The sequence below is a fragment of the Pimephales promelas genome, chromosome 4, assembly GCF_988280905.1.
Source record: "Pimephales promelas chromosome 4, fPimPro1.hap1.1, whole genome shotgun sequence".
NCBI lineage: Eukaryota > Metazoa > Chordata > Actinopteri > Cypriniformes > Leuciscidae > Pimephales > Pimephales promelas.
The window spans coordinates 38,725,982-38,742,550 of NC_142772.1; the positions used below are offsets into that span (position 1 = coordinate 38,725,982).

General features: G+C 39.0%; 1 protein-coding gene across 9 annotated transcripts in view; it reads left to right on the plus strand.

Annotated features, from left to right (window-relative positions):
* The window catches only part of tenm1 (teneurin transmembrane protein 1), a 278,449-nt gene extending 261,917 nt beyond the window's left edge, over window positions 1-16,532 (plus strand). For 8 of the 9 annotated variants that reach the window (XM_089130471.1, XM_039659141.2, XM_089130473.1 and 5 more), the window contains 7 exons: window positions 2,732-2,904; window positions 3,094-3,353; window positions 7,373-7,663; window positions 8,240-8,630; window positions 9,557-10,777; window positions 12,557-12,699; window positions 13,815-16,532. In XM_089130471.1, coding sequence (XP_088986597.1) covers window positions 2,732-2,904; window positions 3,094-3,353; window positions 7,373-7,663; window positions 8,240-8,630; window positions 9,557-10,777; window positions 12,557-12,699; window positions 13,815-14,576 — 3,241 coding nt within the window. In that variant the 3' untranslated portion in view covers window positions 14,577-16,532. The remainder of the gene's footprint in view (window positions 1-2,731; window positions 2,905-3,093; window positions 3,354-7,372; window positions 7,664-8,239; window positions 8,631-9,556; window positions 10,778-12,556; window positions 12,700-13,814) is intronic. The other variant, XM_089130477.1, reaches the window with a different exon arrangement.
* Window positions 16,533-16,569: the final 37 nt, after the last annotated feature.

Consider the following 16,569-nt stretch of genomic DNA (forward strand, 5'->3'; position numbering starts at 1 on the left):
TGAAATAGCTTGAGTTGTTTAGTTCTAAATATGGATTTAGATATGGAAAAAGAAATGAAACATGTCATTAGTGCTTCACAAGACCGTCCACGAGCCGCCACACGGATTTAAATGTCAAGTCGTCTGTTCCATATGGTGCATTTGCGGATTTTAACATTCACCTTTTATAATGTATCGTATACACCCACACTTTGTTTTTCCGTCTTTTCTGGGACTTCACATTGACTTTTATCCTGAGATAATGATGCTTTCTTATCCTATAACCTTTTTTGTAATCCTCATTTAGACATTTAGTTTATTTAATAAGCTGTTGAAGCTGCCGTGTATATAGATGAGATCAATTTTTACTTTCTTAAAATGTGGACAAACTGAAAAAAGTCAAAGGAAACTACTGTTGAATAAAACGGTGTCATTTGTGCTTGGCACAGTGTCCATTCCCTAATCCCTGTGTATAAGGAAGGTAAACAGATTTGGCTTGCTGTCAAAGACAGGAGTGTAGCTTGAGACGCGACTAAAGCTCTTAATAACCCCTGGACTACTTAATAATGAGGTTAGTAATGAATGAATAGAAGCAGAGGTGGAGTTCAAGGGTGGTGGGATGCAGTCATAGATCTTATCATAGATTTTTACATTATCTTTAATGATTTTTAAAATGCTAACTCTAAAAATCAAGAAATATCAACCAGACAAAATAAAAGGACTAATACTCATTTTTATTTTCAGAAGTATGCATTTATGCATACATGTCAGAACATTGGTGCGTTAATATCAGAACTTTGAGTGTTGAAGAGTGTTGAGCCAGGTTACACAGCCAAAACAACCATTTATTGGAATTATGAGATTAATTAACACTTTAGGGTGACACGTTAGGGTCCAATTGTCACTAACTAGTTGCTTATTAGCATGCATATTTCTAGGATATTGGCTGTTTATTCTGCAAAACCATATTTTACATCCCTAATATCTATAATATCATCCAATACCTAATATCTAAACGTAACAACAACCTTACTAACTATCAATAAGCAGTAATTAGGAGTTTATTGAGGCAAAGGTCGTAGTTAATAATGAGAATTGGACTTTTGTGACCTTTTTTGTCACAGAAAGGTAACGAGAAGGAACAAGTTGAATTGACACTTTATTTTTTAAAAGAACAGATACTGATTCAATTTTTGTTTAGGCTAACTAACAACCAGTGTTGTGCAAGTTACTTCCAAACTGTAATACATTAGGTATTACTTGTTACTGTTATTTAAAAGTAATTCATTACCTTACAATATTACTGTCTCAGAATTGTAATGTGTTACATTACTCATGTATTACTTTTGAGTTACTTTCACCAAAATAACTAAGTAGAACTTAACTTTGGGGCTGTAACGATATGCAATATGAAACCGAAATCGCGATTCGCCACACGACTCGAACCACGATCCACGAACTTACAGAATCGTGACACACCTCTTCCAACTCCCAGCGTTATTCTCCTTACCGTCCAGATCGCTGCCTTATCTTTAAATTAGTCTATTAGTATTATTTGAAGTTAACATTATAAAATACGTAGACCTACACCACAAAACTAGTTGAGGATAAATTATTTAAAATTGGGGAAGTCCAGCATTATGGACATGACATTTGCAGTCAAAACTTGAAATAAAAATTCTCAGAAAATACATGTATTGAAACGTATATAGGCTACTTCCTTAAAGGACTCCAGACATTAGACAAATATCAGTCTATGTTTTATTTTTAATATTAGGGAAAAGACACACATTCATGCATGACAAAAAAATAGGAGGCAAAATATATTTTTTGTAATTATGTTAATTACATGGCGCAAATCGGATGAGGAAGGGTTGGCTCTGCAGAACTTAAAATATTCATTTTATTTTAGTTTTCGTGTTCGCATTTATGAGGAAAAAACAATGTTACAGACGCGACCGCTCTGAACTGGCACTAAAAGACTGCTTTAAAACTTTCACATAGTCTGTTGCCTTTAAGAAGTAAAAGCAGACAATACACTGTAATACAACTGTAATACAAGCCTCACTGAACATGTAACGAGTAAAATATTACTGAAAATTGATTAGTAATGCCTTACACTACTGCGTTACAGCAAAAAGTAATATGTTACTGTAATGTATTACTTTTGTAATGCGTTACTCCCAACACTGCTAACAACACAAACATACTTCTGGATGTGACTTTAGGAAAGTGTGACTGAAGTTTATTTTTAACAAGGTCCCTGATCATTGAAGTTCCACCTTCACAGTTCAGCACATTTCAGGGGATTGTTTTATGATCCTGTCACAATGTAATTCAGTCTTTGCAAAGAGGCCGTTATTGAAGAATGCAGCAGCATGAACTATATTGGACCCAACAGCAAACCCAGGCCGTATGCAAGTGAAGCAAAGCGTTTCTCTTTTTCACATGCGAAGAGGGCGTTTATACAGAGGTCTTAAAGGCACGGCAGCAAAAAGCAGCCTGTTTACTGCTGTTGTAAAGGTCAGGGAGTGGATGGAAAATTGTCATGAACAACTAAATTATGGCACATGAAGCCTTGACAACTGTTTCAAATGTCGTCGGGGAAAAATAAAATGAAAAAATGCATGATATGACCCCTTTAAACTCTCTTACATACACATGCATTTACACTCACTAATTTAAACTTTACTACAGTCTTTCTCTCTCTCACACACACAGTCAGACTAACAGAAAGTGTGTTCATGAGCAGGTATAACTCTGACGGACACCTCATCAACATGACCTTGCCGACTGGAGAGGTCAGTAGTTTCCATGGAAACATGGAGAAAGCTGTCAGAGTGGAAGCCACTGCCTCGAACAGAGAAAACTTTATTATAATTACAAACCACTCTGCGGATAACACCATCTACACACTTCGACAAGGTGAGTATGTGTGTGTGTGTGTGAGAATCTGCAAATAATATTTTGTGTGCAAACAAAGTGGCCCCAAAAATGATTTGAACACTTCAGACACATTTAAAGGGATAGTTCACCCAAAATGGAAATTATGAAATAATTTCATGTAATAAATGTAATGCTTCTAATCTTATATTGCTCTTTATCTCTGTCCAGCTCACTCTGTTGGTGTGTATGGTGTTCGAGATGACGGCTCTCTATGGGTGACATATGCCAGCGGGATGGACGTTACTCTCAGTACTGAACCAACCGTGTCATCAGGGTTGTTGCCAGGGGCATCGGCAGGCCTCGTCCATCCCACAGTCGGAAGGTGCAACATCACGTTGCCAGGGGAACCAGCTCACAGCCTGATAGAATGGAGACAAAGGCGTGAACAGGCCAAAGGGAATTACACAGCATATGAACGGAGACTGAGGGTAATAATGTGTTTTCCATGAAGGGTATACTGTAGCATGTTATGTGCATGGGGTACAATGGGTTTTTCCAAGATGTGTGCCACACATTGACCTTATTCACAGCACACTGTAAAAAATGATCAATAATTTATGATAATATACTGTATGTTTTTTTACTTTGTTTTAAGTTATTCAAGATTCACCTATTTTTTAAGTTAGTTCAATGTAATTTAAGTTGATATGACTTAAATATCCTAGTTGATTGTACTTATAAGGCAGCAATTTGTTTTTACAGTGGAATGAAAGCGGGGCTGTAAGGTTTAGACAAGCATCTCTTCAGTGAACTGTTATTTAATGCGTTTTTGGATTGTTCTGCTGAAGAAACTGCAAAAATATACTCCTGAGTATTTTCAGTAGACAAAAAAACCCAAAGAATGTAAGCTGTGGAAATTTATAAGTGATCTAGGAGCTTTTTACGGCGGATGCCATTGAAAAAAAGTCCATCTCTCACAGCCTCGCTTCCATACTTGTCACGGTGCTGCTCTGAATAAGTCTATTGTGAGGTGTTGACTGAGAAAGTAAAGTTACAAATATTTGTTCATTTATTATGATTGATCAAACACTTACGAAAAATGCAATAATTAACTTGTGTTCACCTTTGTGCTGAACAGTTTAGTTTATAACATATTAGCAGGTATTTTTAGCTAATGTTAACAGTAGGACTTATTGCATGATTAGTTTCATGTGAAGCTGTCACAGCAAATGCAGCATTCGTCATTGAGGTCAAGTCAGTGAAATTGCTTACTAAATGGAATCAAAAAAGACCCTGCTTCTGTTATTCATCCACTTCAACCGAGTTGCATTTTTTATTTATTTCAATTAATTTATTCCAGCTTTTTTTAATTGAACCTGGGTCGTTCTAAATCAAAATCTAATTTTGCCTTTGCTTTATAGATTTAATTAACACCATTGTGCGTTAAGCTTAAATTGTATTATTTTATTTGATACCCTATATTAAAGCAAGCTTTATTTATTTATTTCACATGTTTATTATCTTCCTAAAAAGTGGGAGGAAGCTCTGGTTGAAGTAAAACACTGGGTATATTGATTTTGTTAGTGATTTAACATGTGTTATTGAAATGTAAGCTTGGAAAACAGTTTTGTCTTTCGGTCATTCCAGTCTTTCCTCATTCCAGTAATCTACATAGAATATGTTCTTTGTATTTGCCTGACTACTAATTGCTGCTCAGGACATTACAAAGAGGGCCACAGAGTTAACTGACTTTCTTTAAAGGGACTTTAGTGTGGTAAAAATAGAAGAAACAGACTACATTACACACCTGCTCTCTCTAATATAACATATAACAGGCACTGCACAGTTTATTTACCCTGCATTTCGCACACTGTTCCAACTTCCTCTTAGAATAAACTCCATAAGTCTTTCTCTTCTCTATTTTATGCTCTCTAATATTCATATTCACTCATTCACTGTTCAGTGCCACTTCTTGGTTGCAGTTTTAGTGTGCTTTACAGGCACTACAAATTTCAATTACAAACGATAATTAATGTAATTAACAGAAAATTTCATCATAGTAAATCAAAGTTTTAGTGGGATTTACTATACAATTATTTAAATGTTTTTTAAACGAAGTGTCTTATGCTGGGGTAAAAGGTATGGGGGTAGGATTTTCCATTATTCAAAATAAATAGATCATGATCCACAAATAAATGTGAAGAGATTCACAAAAATAAATCAAATTCACAAATAAATAGATAAGATCCACAAATAAATGTAAAGAGTTTCACAGAAAAATATAAAACTCACAAATAAATAAAAGGAGATTTGCAAATACTTATCGCTAGCTATTTTATACTTTCTTGTGTCTACCCCGTGCGAGTCTGTCTAACACTGGACAAAGCAAACCGTGCAAATGATGTGTCCTCCGTTTATATAAATAGTCTCTGTTATAGACACTTTATAGATTATAGAAGATTATAGACACGTCATATATCTGCAGCTAAGAAAACTGGGAAAAATGTGTTAACATTACAAACATGTTAGTATTACATTATTGAAACTGCCACGGCAGCCAAGAAGATAACGGGCCGTTTGCTTCTGACGCGCTGTCGCGCCACTTGATTCCGGTGTAGAGTGTTATGCTCGGTATGGTGATCATAATTGGTTTTTGTAATCCCGATGGAAATTAAAAAAAGCCTTAAACTCCAGCAACCTTTTGGAAACACGTTGTTGCAACCACAGAAACAGCTCAATTTGAATGAAGCGCCAGGCAGACAGACAGAAATACAAGGGTGCAAATATCTTCAAAATGAATCACATTCATGTCCCGCCCCGAGTGTAAAGCCTAACGTGATTGGTTGTAGCAAGAACGTGCTACGATTGGTCAGCTCAGCGTGGCCGTTATCTGATTGGCTTGAGGAAACGGTGGATGGAGTCCACTTATTTGTGGATTTTTTTTTTTTTTTTGTGGATCATGATCTATTTATTTTGAATAATGGAACAATCCTACCCCCATAAAAAAGGCCCCTTTGATTTTATTTTCCTCTAAACCATTAGATGACACAAAAACCTGCCATAGCACTATTCAAAACATCCATATATATATATATATATATATATATATATATATATATGCAATCACACTATGGGAAAACCACATTTTGTGTCCCTTTAGCCACTTTGTACCCTAATATTGTGATATATTGTTACAATTTAAAATAACTTTTTTTAAACAACTATAATTTTAAAATGTAATTTACTCCTGATGGAAAAATAATTTTTTTCAGCAGCCATTACTCCAGTCTTCACTATCACATGATCCTTCAGAAATATTATTACTTAAAGGTATAGTTCAAATCAATATTTAAAACTATATAAACTATAATCACTGACTTACAGAAACAGCCATACATGCGTTCACGAGAGAGAGATTTCCGGCAGAAGGTTGACCCCTGACCTGATGATATATGTATATGTACTGTGTGTATATATATATATATATATATATATATATACTATATATATATATATATATATATATATATATATATATATATATATAGTGACCCTTGAACCTGACCCTTGACACAGTGGACAGTGCTTCATTCCATTCAAAGTCATATGTGGATAATTCCAAGTTGGAAAATCTGACTATATAGTAATTGCTGAATGGAAGGCAACTTAAGTAGTCTGCCACTGTGCAGTATTATTAGGTCCAAATAGAACTGCATTTTACTTTGGGCTTCCAAATATTACATAACCATATTTTGCTTGTATTTGTAATTTGGTCGTTGTAATTATGATCACAGAATTACTCTGGTCACAAGGGGCATGGATGTTAGTACAATTAATTGTAAAACTCAGGACCAGCTCAGCGAGCGGTCTGTTTTCTTTACTCAACTCTTCTCATTGTAAGGTTTTATAATGATACAGGGATCACTGAATTAATGTTATTGGCCTAATTCCACCCTGCATGCATTATTTGCGGTGTTCCCATTTCCTTTTAAGATATTTTTTTACTGAATTTTGTATTGCATGCAAGGTCTCAGTTGGATGTTTTCCCTATTTGCCTAATTTCTAATTTGTTAGTGGATGCCACACCTCGCTGCCGTAAAGGGCAGCCGGCTCAATTACTGATTCTAATATATTCGGCCAAATTCCAACAGCCATCTCTACAGGACATTATCTTTTTATTGGAGCAAAATCTTCTTGAAGGCCCAGACTCTGCGGTAGCCCCTTGCAGTGGTAGACGGCCAAACCAAATCATTTGCAAAGAGCTGGAAATTGATCTAGGAATCACGGAGTGAAACCAGGAGCTTCAAAAACTGGTCCAGACTCATTGTCAATTCACTGATGTATATGCTGAATAATGTTGGCCATAAATGCAACCCTGTCTCCCTTTGTACCCCTGAGAAAGAAATGTTCTTCTTTTATTGCCAATTTTATTGCACACGTTTCTGTGTACACTGGTGTAATAAGATCATAAGTTTTACCTTCTTTCTCACCCCCTTCTCTCGCTCAGGCTCACAACAGGAATGTGTTGTCTATTGACTATAGTCAAGAGAGTCGGGTTGGGAAGATCTATGATGACCATCGCAAGTTCACTCTGCGCGTTCAGTACGATGACAAGGGCAGGCCTGTGCTATGGACCCCCAGTAAATACAATCAAGTGCGAGTATCGTACTCGAGCGAAGGTCTGGTCACCAGCATACAGAGAGGCAACTGGACCGAGCGTAGGGACTACGATAACGGACGCATCATCACACGGACATGGGCCAATGGGAAGATCTGGAGCTACACTTTTCTGGAAAAGGTATGTACTGTATGTACGTGAGCAATGAGGCTATGCCTGGTTGTATTTGACCTCAAAATGAGCAGAAATTATTTTATTTTATAATTATTATTTGATTATTTATTAATTTTTATGATAACTTGATAACTTTTCATAATTTTATTAAAAACTAAGCTTGTTTTATTAGCTTTTGCATTTTTTTTTGCATTCTAACATTATTTTTATGACAAGAGCCCAATTAGCGTTACCCTTAATGCAACATATCTCATTCTATTTACTGTAATAATTCAAATATATACATCTATTTAAATGTGTAAAATGTATTTGTAAAAAGTATTTAACAAGTATTTATTTTCAATTCGATTATTCGATTTGTTTTTTTTGTTTTTTTTTTTTAATTTATCAAATGTTTAATGCACAGAAATATACTAACCAATGAGAATAATGGCAATGAAAAAACGTATATCCTTTCTGGATATAAGAATTTGGGAATTTTTAAACAAAATGATGTTTAAAGTTATTTTCTGAGATTCTGGTAATGTACATGTTTAAGTCTCTCTCTGTTTTCTATTTCTTTCTGGTTCTTCTCCTACTCAGTCTGTCCAGCTGTTGTTACACAGTCAGCGGCGCTATACATTTGAGTATGATCAGACTGACTGTCTGCTGTCAGTCACCCTCCCCAGCATGGTGAGACACAGCCTGCAGACCTCTCTATCTGTGGGATACTACCGAAACACCTACACCCCACCCGACTCACCCACCTCCTGCTTCACGCAAGACTACGCCCACGATGGGCGCCTGCTCCAGAGCCTCTACCTGGGCACTGGCAGGCATGTAATCTATAAATACAGCCGAGTGGCCCGGCTGGCTGAGATCCTCTATGATTCAACACTTATTACCTTCACCTATGACGAGGCAACAGGTGCTGTTAAAACCATCCACCTGATGCATGAAGGATTCGTTTGCACCATCCGCTACAGACAGACAGGTAAGAGCACCACAAAAACAATGTTATCTGACAGACACAATGAGAGTAGACACAATGACAGACACTGACTCAGCAACACAGTGCTTTCAGTGTAATTTGATTCCCGAACAAATGAATCTTATGAGTTGATTCTATTTTAGTGAATCAAACTGTCTGTCTGTTTAGTTATGATTAAAATTATCTGATCATATGGTTAATGGAATAACAATGTTTCCCCAAAATATTTCTTTCTTAAAATAAACATTAAAGAGTTAAATTATTTACAATTCCAATTCCTATTCATGCTTTATTTTTGCTTGGTTTGCTGTTAAGTGGTTTCTTTTTTAATAACCATGTGGTGCCCTTTTTGATTACTCATAATTGATTATGTTAAAAATGACACACGTCAATGTACCCTATTAGTCATGCAAATATATCTACCGTAGTAGCATTTCTGCCATCACATTTTACGTATTGTCATACCATACCAATCAACCGTAATTTAAAGAAAGCCTGGTAATACGATTTTCCATATATTTATACATTTTTTCTGTAGCAAGTAACCAGCTGAAATGCTTACTTCAATTGGCAAAAGAGATAGGTATCACCATGGCTTCTTTGCACAAATAAACAGGTGAGATAATAATCCTGTGAGACAAGTAAGTAAGATGTGTGAGCAGTTGGACAAGTAAACAGGTTGTACTCTTGCACCAATAAACATACAGGCTGACATTTAATCTTCCTTTTGTCACTTCGCTCTCACTCCCCTCCTGCTTGGCTGATCTAAAAGCGCTTTGAAACAAAATGAGTCGTCTGACAGTGGGGGAGTTCATCCAATCTCACACTGGTGAAGCTGACTCTTGTTTTACCTAACCTCTGTGTGGCTCTCTGCTAACATCTCATCCTATTTTTTTTCTTTTCTCTTTTTCTCTATTTGTTGTATTCAGGTCCTTTGGTGAGTAGACAAATATACCGTTTCAGCGAAGAAGGATTGGTTAATGCTCGCTTCGACTACAGCTACAACAACTTCAGAGTCACCAGCATGCAAGCTATGATCAACGAAACGCCACTTCCGATTGACCTCTACCGCTACGTGGACGTGTCGGGACGAATCGAGCAGTTCGGGAAGTTCAGCGTTATCAACTACGACCTGAACCAGGTCATCACCACACATGCCATGAAGCACACTAAAATCTTCAACCCAACTGGGCAAGTCATCGAGGTTCAGTATGAGATTCTGAAATCCATCGCCTACTGGATGACACTGCAGTACGACAGCATGGGACGTGTCATAAATTGTGATATTCGCATCGGCGTGGACAGCAACATCACGCGCTACGCGTACGAGTATGACGCAGATGGGCAGTTGCAGACAGTCGCCATAAATGACCGCCCACAGTGGCGTTACAGCTACGACCTAAACGGAAACATCAATTTACTGAGTCACGGTAACAGTGCACGCTTGACACCGCTACGCTATGATCTCCGTGACCGCATCACACGCCTTGGAGAGATCCAGTACCGCACCGATGAGGACGGGTTCTTGCGTCTCCGTGGCAATCTTCTCTTTGATTACGGTTCGAATGGACTGCTTTTAGGCGCCTACGACCGGGACAGCGAACAGAGGATGTGGTACCGTTACGATGGGCTCGGAAGGAGAGTGGCCAGCCGTAGTAGTGACGGAGCACAGCTGCAGTTCTTCTACGCTGATCTGATGGAACCGACACGGGTGACGCACCTGTACAACCACAGTAGTGCGGAGATCACTTCCCTCTATTATGACCTTCAAGGACACCTCATCGCCATGGAGATGAGCAGTGGCGAGGAATTCTATATAGCTTGTGACAATGCTGGAACTCCTCTTGCAGTTTTCAGTAGCCGCGGCCACGTGGTGAAGGAAATTCGGTACACACCGTATGGAGACGTTTACCGAGATTCCAACCCCACCTTTCCTCTCGTCTTTGGCTTTCAGGGTGGCCTCTATGACTCTTTCACACGGTTGGTGCATCTCGGTCGTCGCGACTATGACGTGGTCGCTGGAAGATGGACGACGCCCAATCACGAATTGTGGGCCGAGCTGAGTGTGAATCCCAAGCCATTTAATTTATATTCATTTAGGAACAATTATCCTCTGGGAAACTTACAGGATGTGACCAAGTTCACAACAGGTAAGAAAAAAGTTCTGAGACTAATTACGTTTTTGAATGTACTTGCTAAAGTTAGATAACAGAAATATAATTATGTGATAATCTTTTCCCTAACTGGCTATGCACGTCAACTTGGAAAGTCCAATATGATCAGATTCACTTGTACTTTGTGTAGAAATTAGAAGCAGGGGGTGATAGCCAGTCAAGTGAAATAAATCTCACGCTTTTGGTTTGGCTTTGTGAGCTGTGATTGTGCTTTTATGCCGGTTACATTTCCCTAAGGGGAGATGAACAGCCGAGAAATAGCACATGGCAGAGCTGGGATTCATATAGCCAAAGGAACTTGCTGTAGATTAATTACTAGGGCAGTCTCCCTCAAGCTAACTAGGGTCAAGTGTCTTGCTTGAGGCTTTGGCATTAGAACAAGGTCTTCATAACACCAGGGTCAATCCATTTTAGAGAGGCTCTGCTGTTTCGGTGATTGCAAAGGGATGTGTAAAGCAAAAAGGTTTGTTCAGTATGTAAATGTGGTCAATACATCAATCACAAATGTCTCACTGAATCGAGGGGAATTTCTGACTCACGCTGCATGTTTTTGTCGTGTTCATGGGAACTCTCACTTTAAATTTTGAGCACTGACCTAGTTTGCATTCCCGCTGAAAAACAAGCGTTCTATCCCGAAAATGTTGCCTATACTATAAGTAGTGTTGCGCACCTTCTTATCAAATTTTGCTTGGGAACTAAAGTGGTCGGAACCAAAGTTTAGAGGACTGCGTTCTCCTCTCAAGCGGAGGGCTTCTACATCCGATTGGTTGCCGTTGAAACCGCATCATAGCTCATTACCATAAAGTTGACCTAACTTCAACTCTCCTCAACGCCCACATTGCCCAAGACGTGCCACACCGCTTCTCGCTCGCCACGGTTGAATTGAAAATAAATGATTTACGGCCACTTTGACGCTACCGCCGTACAAAAGATACAAAAATACAGCAATACAAAAGATGCAAATACTTGCAGGTTTCTTGCCAAAAAGAGAAAATTAAAGTAAGAAGGTGATGAATAAAGATAAAATTGCTAATTATTTTTTCATTACAATAGGCTAAATGACTGTCCTATCCATAACCTACGCACTTGTCAAAGCCACACATTTTACCATAGTTACCTTGTCTACATTTTTATGTAGTTTTGAGGATAAGTGTATTTACTGAAAAGCTGAACTGAAAGTTTAAGAAAAGTTAAAACACAAGAAAAAATATTCTCAATTTGCACACATTCATTCTTAATCTTATGTCTAATATGCTGAAAAGGGCTCCGGTTGAGTTGTTTACAGTCCTGGATAGTACTGTCGGGCGTTTAACATTGCTATCGCTTCACAGTTTAGCTACCTACTTACATCTTACATTACTCTCTTTTGACCATTAGAAGTGAAGCATTCTGGTGGAATTCACACCCTTTTTATTGGATTGTACGTCTCAGTTTCACTGTTGAAATGAGAAAATCGGTTGTCTTGGCGTTGTACAGTATATTTGCAGCACCAAAGAACAGTTATTATTTTGCGACTTTTTTTGGGTACAGCTAGGGACGCATTCACACTGCATTCAATTGTTGGTAGCTGACTTGTACGTAGCTCAGTATTGTCTGTAATATTGCATTCACATTTGCAGAACAGTTCCTTATGTAGTCTTTTAACATGACAATTTCTGTTGCAAGTTCTAAAGCTCTGTAAGTCATTCTTTATAAAAGCTAAACAAAAATCTTAAACGGCTTTACAGTGTTTTGCATCTGTACGTTTCTGTACAGATATCAGTAGCTGGCTGCAGCTCTTTGGGTTCCAGCTTCATAATGTGGTTCCAGGGTTCCCCAAACCAAAGGTGGAGAACACAGAGCAAACATATGAGATGATGGCCACACAGATCCGCACACAAACCTGGGACACCAGCAAGGTAAGTTGAGGTTTCCCATAGCACAGCATTCATCGCCAGCATAATTAGTCTATTTAGTCCTCATAATTTGTCAAGTTTTGAAACTATTTAATGATAATAATGTTGGTCTTGTTTTTTTTCTTCTTTTGAACAAAAAAGTGATCATGAAAATGAATCAGGATTGGGGCTAAATTCCAATGTGACCAAATGACCAAAAAGCACCATAAAAGAATCTTAAATGTATTATGGAAGTCATATGATCGATATCTCCTTAACACATTCATGAAAGTGGCAGCAATGTCCAATAAAACTCACGGCCCAATCCAGTGTGGGTTAATTTTGTGGTAAACTATTCCTTTAAAGGTTCTCTGAGCGATCCTGGGTGTTGTTGACGTTCGGAATATTTTCAAACAAATCGGAGGCTAGCTAGACCCTCCCTCCGCCGCGTCTCATCTCCTCCCCCTCCCTTCCGTGCTTCCTGAAATAATTGTGAACGTGCATAGTTCTAGCTAATTATATCCTTGTGTGGGTTTGGCGAACATAAGCGTCAATTTAGAAGAAAAAAAAACAATTTAACATTACCCACCTGTCCAGCAAAAACCTGAATGTCGGACTGGAAGCCCTTCTGCCGCCGGAGTTCTCGCCATCGTTCAAAAGCTTTGCTACCGATGTAAATTCGGAACTTCGCACGTTCTTTATCCGACTCCTTCTTCTTTTTAATTTGTTCTTCAGAACGACGTCTATTTGGTCGTGTGTCGGCCATTTTTCAAACTTCCCTCTGATGCTTCTCTCTCCTTCACACACACACCCCCTTCATGTGCACGCGCACTAACCCCCCAGACCCACCCTCAAATACTTCTTGCCAGTGATTGGCTGGAACACTGTTTGTTAGGTTTCGTGGTCCGGGTGAGACATGATTGTTTTTGTTGCCGTTTGTGGAGCCTGTGGTGTCTACAGAGACCGCGTTTTTTTACAGTGTGTTTAGGGGACAGGCAGCTAGCCGACAGTGAGGAGACGTTTGATGTATGTGACAAAAAATGTTTTGGCCCCACATCGCTTAGAGAACCTTTAAGGGTTAATTTTGTGCACCAATCAAACAAGACTTATGATAACTATTTCATAACATCTCACCTCAGATTGTACTCGGGATCCAGTGTGACCTTCAGAAGCACTTGAAAAACTTTATTTCATTGGATCGCCTCCCCATGACTCCAGCCAATGGGAAAATTGGAGGTCGGCAGGGTCGCAGGCCAATTTTCTCTGCCATTTCTTCAATTTTCGGCAAAGGTGTGAAATTTGCCGTCCGTGATGGAGTGGTGGCGACTGAGATAATCGGCGTGGCAAGCGAGGACAGCCGTCGTGTGGCGGCTGTGCTGAACGGTGCTTTATACCTGCGTGGCCTCCATTTCACGGTGGAAGGCCGCGACACCCACTATTTCACCAAGGCCGGCCCACTCGAGGCAGATTTGGGAGTGGCCGGGGGCGGTGCCGGAGGCGGTGTCAGAGTGTTGGAGAACGGCGTAAACGTCTCCGTGTCCCAAATAAGTGCTATGGTTGGAGGGGAAATGCGGCGATTCGCTGACATTGTGCTCCAGCAGGGGGCGCTTAGCTTTAACATTCGCTATGGAGCATCGCCCGAGGAAGAACGCACACGCGTGCTGGAGGCGGCTCGAATACGAGCTGTGCAAGGGGCATGGCTACGGGAGCAGAAGAGGGTCCTGGAGGGGGAGGGCGGAAGTTTGTCATGGACTGATAAAGAAAAGGATGAGCTTATTGCAGAGGGCCGTGTCTCAGGGTATGATGGCTTCTACGATCTGCCTGTTGAACAACACCCTGAGCTCGCAGACAGCCCCTTCAACATTCACCTGATCAGACATGTGGAAACCGGTCGCAGGTAACAGCGGCACTTCAGCACACGCCTACACACCCCTTTATACACTCCAAGCTACCACATATCTCTTCAGCTTTTTTTTTTTTTAGAACCCCAACCAAACAAAGTGAGAGACTCTATTGCCTTTAAAATGTGACAAATGATGGTATTGATTTAGCATTTGTTGATGCACTCTTGGCAAGTTCAGATTCCTGTTTTTCGTTTTTGTTTCTTTTCTTTCTGTTTTACAGTGGCTTAACCGTTCTTACTAAAGAACAAGCCTTGCTTGCCAATCTGAAGGCGCAGAGAATGATTCACCTGTGACTGTTCTAGACATACATAAGGAGTCTTCATCTCTACACGTGCTGATTCTCTCATTCGAGCGTGTACAGTAATCATTCGACTTGTCGAGTCAAACTGGTTATGGCATTAAATCGTGCAAACCTGAGGGGTTTCCTTGTGATTTCATTGAGCGCACTTTAAATGACTTTCCAGAAACTCGACGTTTAATCGGAGATCTGAAAGTTTCACATTCACAACAGCGTTCTGGAGTCCTGGAGAAGTATCTGACTCAAAAGTGTCACAAAACTTAACCCCTTAGCAGCAAGAGATTCACAGTGTTTGGAGTCTTGGCTAGAGCTCACCACCATCTTGTGTTGTTTCTGCTTAATCAGTGTTGACGAAGCTGAGAGAATTACACCGCTGCTGTGGAAGACAAATTTGTTTGTTTGTTTTTTTGCTAAAACTGTACAGTTTACTTTTCTTTTTTTTCCCAATGTAGAAATAAATTTAAAAAAAAATATGTATGTGTAAATTGTGCCTTCCTGGTCTGCTAGAAACGATCACATGAAACGGGCTTAGACATATTGTACATAATCAACTTCAGTATTCGTCACATGCCTTAGTTATATGTAATCATTTATTTTTGATTATTTTTTATTTATTTACGTTTGGCTCGCAGGAGCCAAAAACATGAATGCTAATTCCTGTGAAGTGAATTCTTTTAAACATACCCCAGGAATTAAACACAGTGGCATAAACATGTCCCAGTTTACAGTTAATATGCTGCTCTTTTTTATTTATTGTCATGTGATTTCACGTGATGTCATGTGAACTCACCTCACGTGTCTGTCATTTTGGTTTCTAAATGAGTGTCAAAGCTCCACCGGTTTGGATTTTTTCAGTGCTATGTCTGGTCCTTTTTCTTTTTTCTGATCCCTCTCGAAACTAGTAGGAGGCCTGAGGAGGAAGATGTGTAAGGAAATGAAAGAATCACCTGCTAAAGAACGGTATTTTTGTCTTTTACAAACTATTCAAGTCTGCAGCACTGTGGGTAGACGTTCTGTGTGTAGGACTCTTGATATGGACTTGTATATCATTAATGGACTATTGTAGACTGTTTATAGATACTGGACTATTTATACATGACACTCAAAAGAATTAGGAGTAAATGTATTTTCTTGTGAATTCTGTGGATATGCTGTACCATCAAGCTTTGTAACCTTAATCTGAGATATATATTTGCACTGAATATGAGGTGGAGATAAATGCATTAGACTGAATTTTTAGAGTGTGCAAATATTAACAGATTTGTGCAGGAGGTGCTCTAAAGGCACGTCGCGTTTCCGATATTTTGCAGATGTTCATTTCCACTGGAGTACGATTACTTTGCACGAGGAAAAAAAATTGTGGCAGAAATATTTTTCTTTTGATCTTAGTTTGCATCTTTGTCATTATCACAATCATTGCTGAAATGAAAAAGGAATATGTAATTTTTTATGATCAAATCATCTTCCTCTCTCAGAAGTCAAGTACTAAAAAAAATTTCAGTGTCCTCTCCTTGGCCAAACAAGTTCCTGTGGTGTATATTTGGCTGATAGGCTTTATGTACACAGATTAATGCAGTTTGTTAAACATGCCTATTTAAAAACAAAGTACTTTGGGCAGTGGCCTTTTTATAAATAAAAATGCAAATTTAACCCTTTCTTCTGTGTTGTGAGTATTTGCACAGAACAGATGAG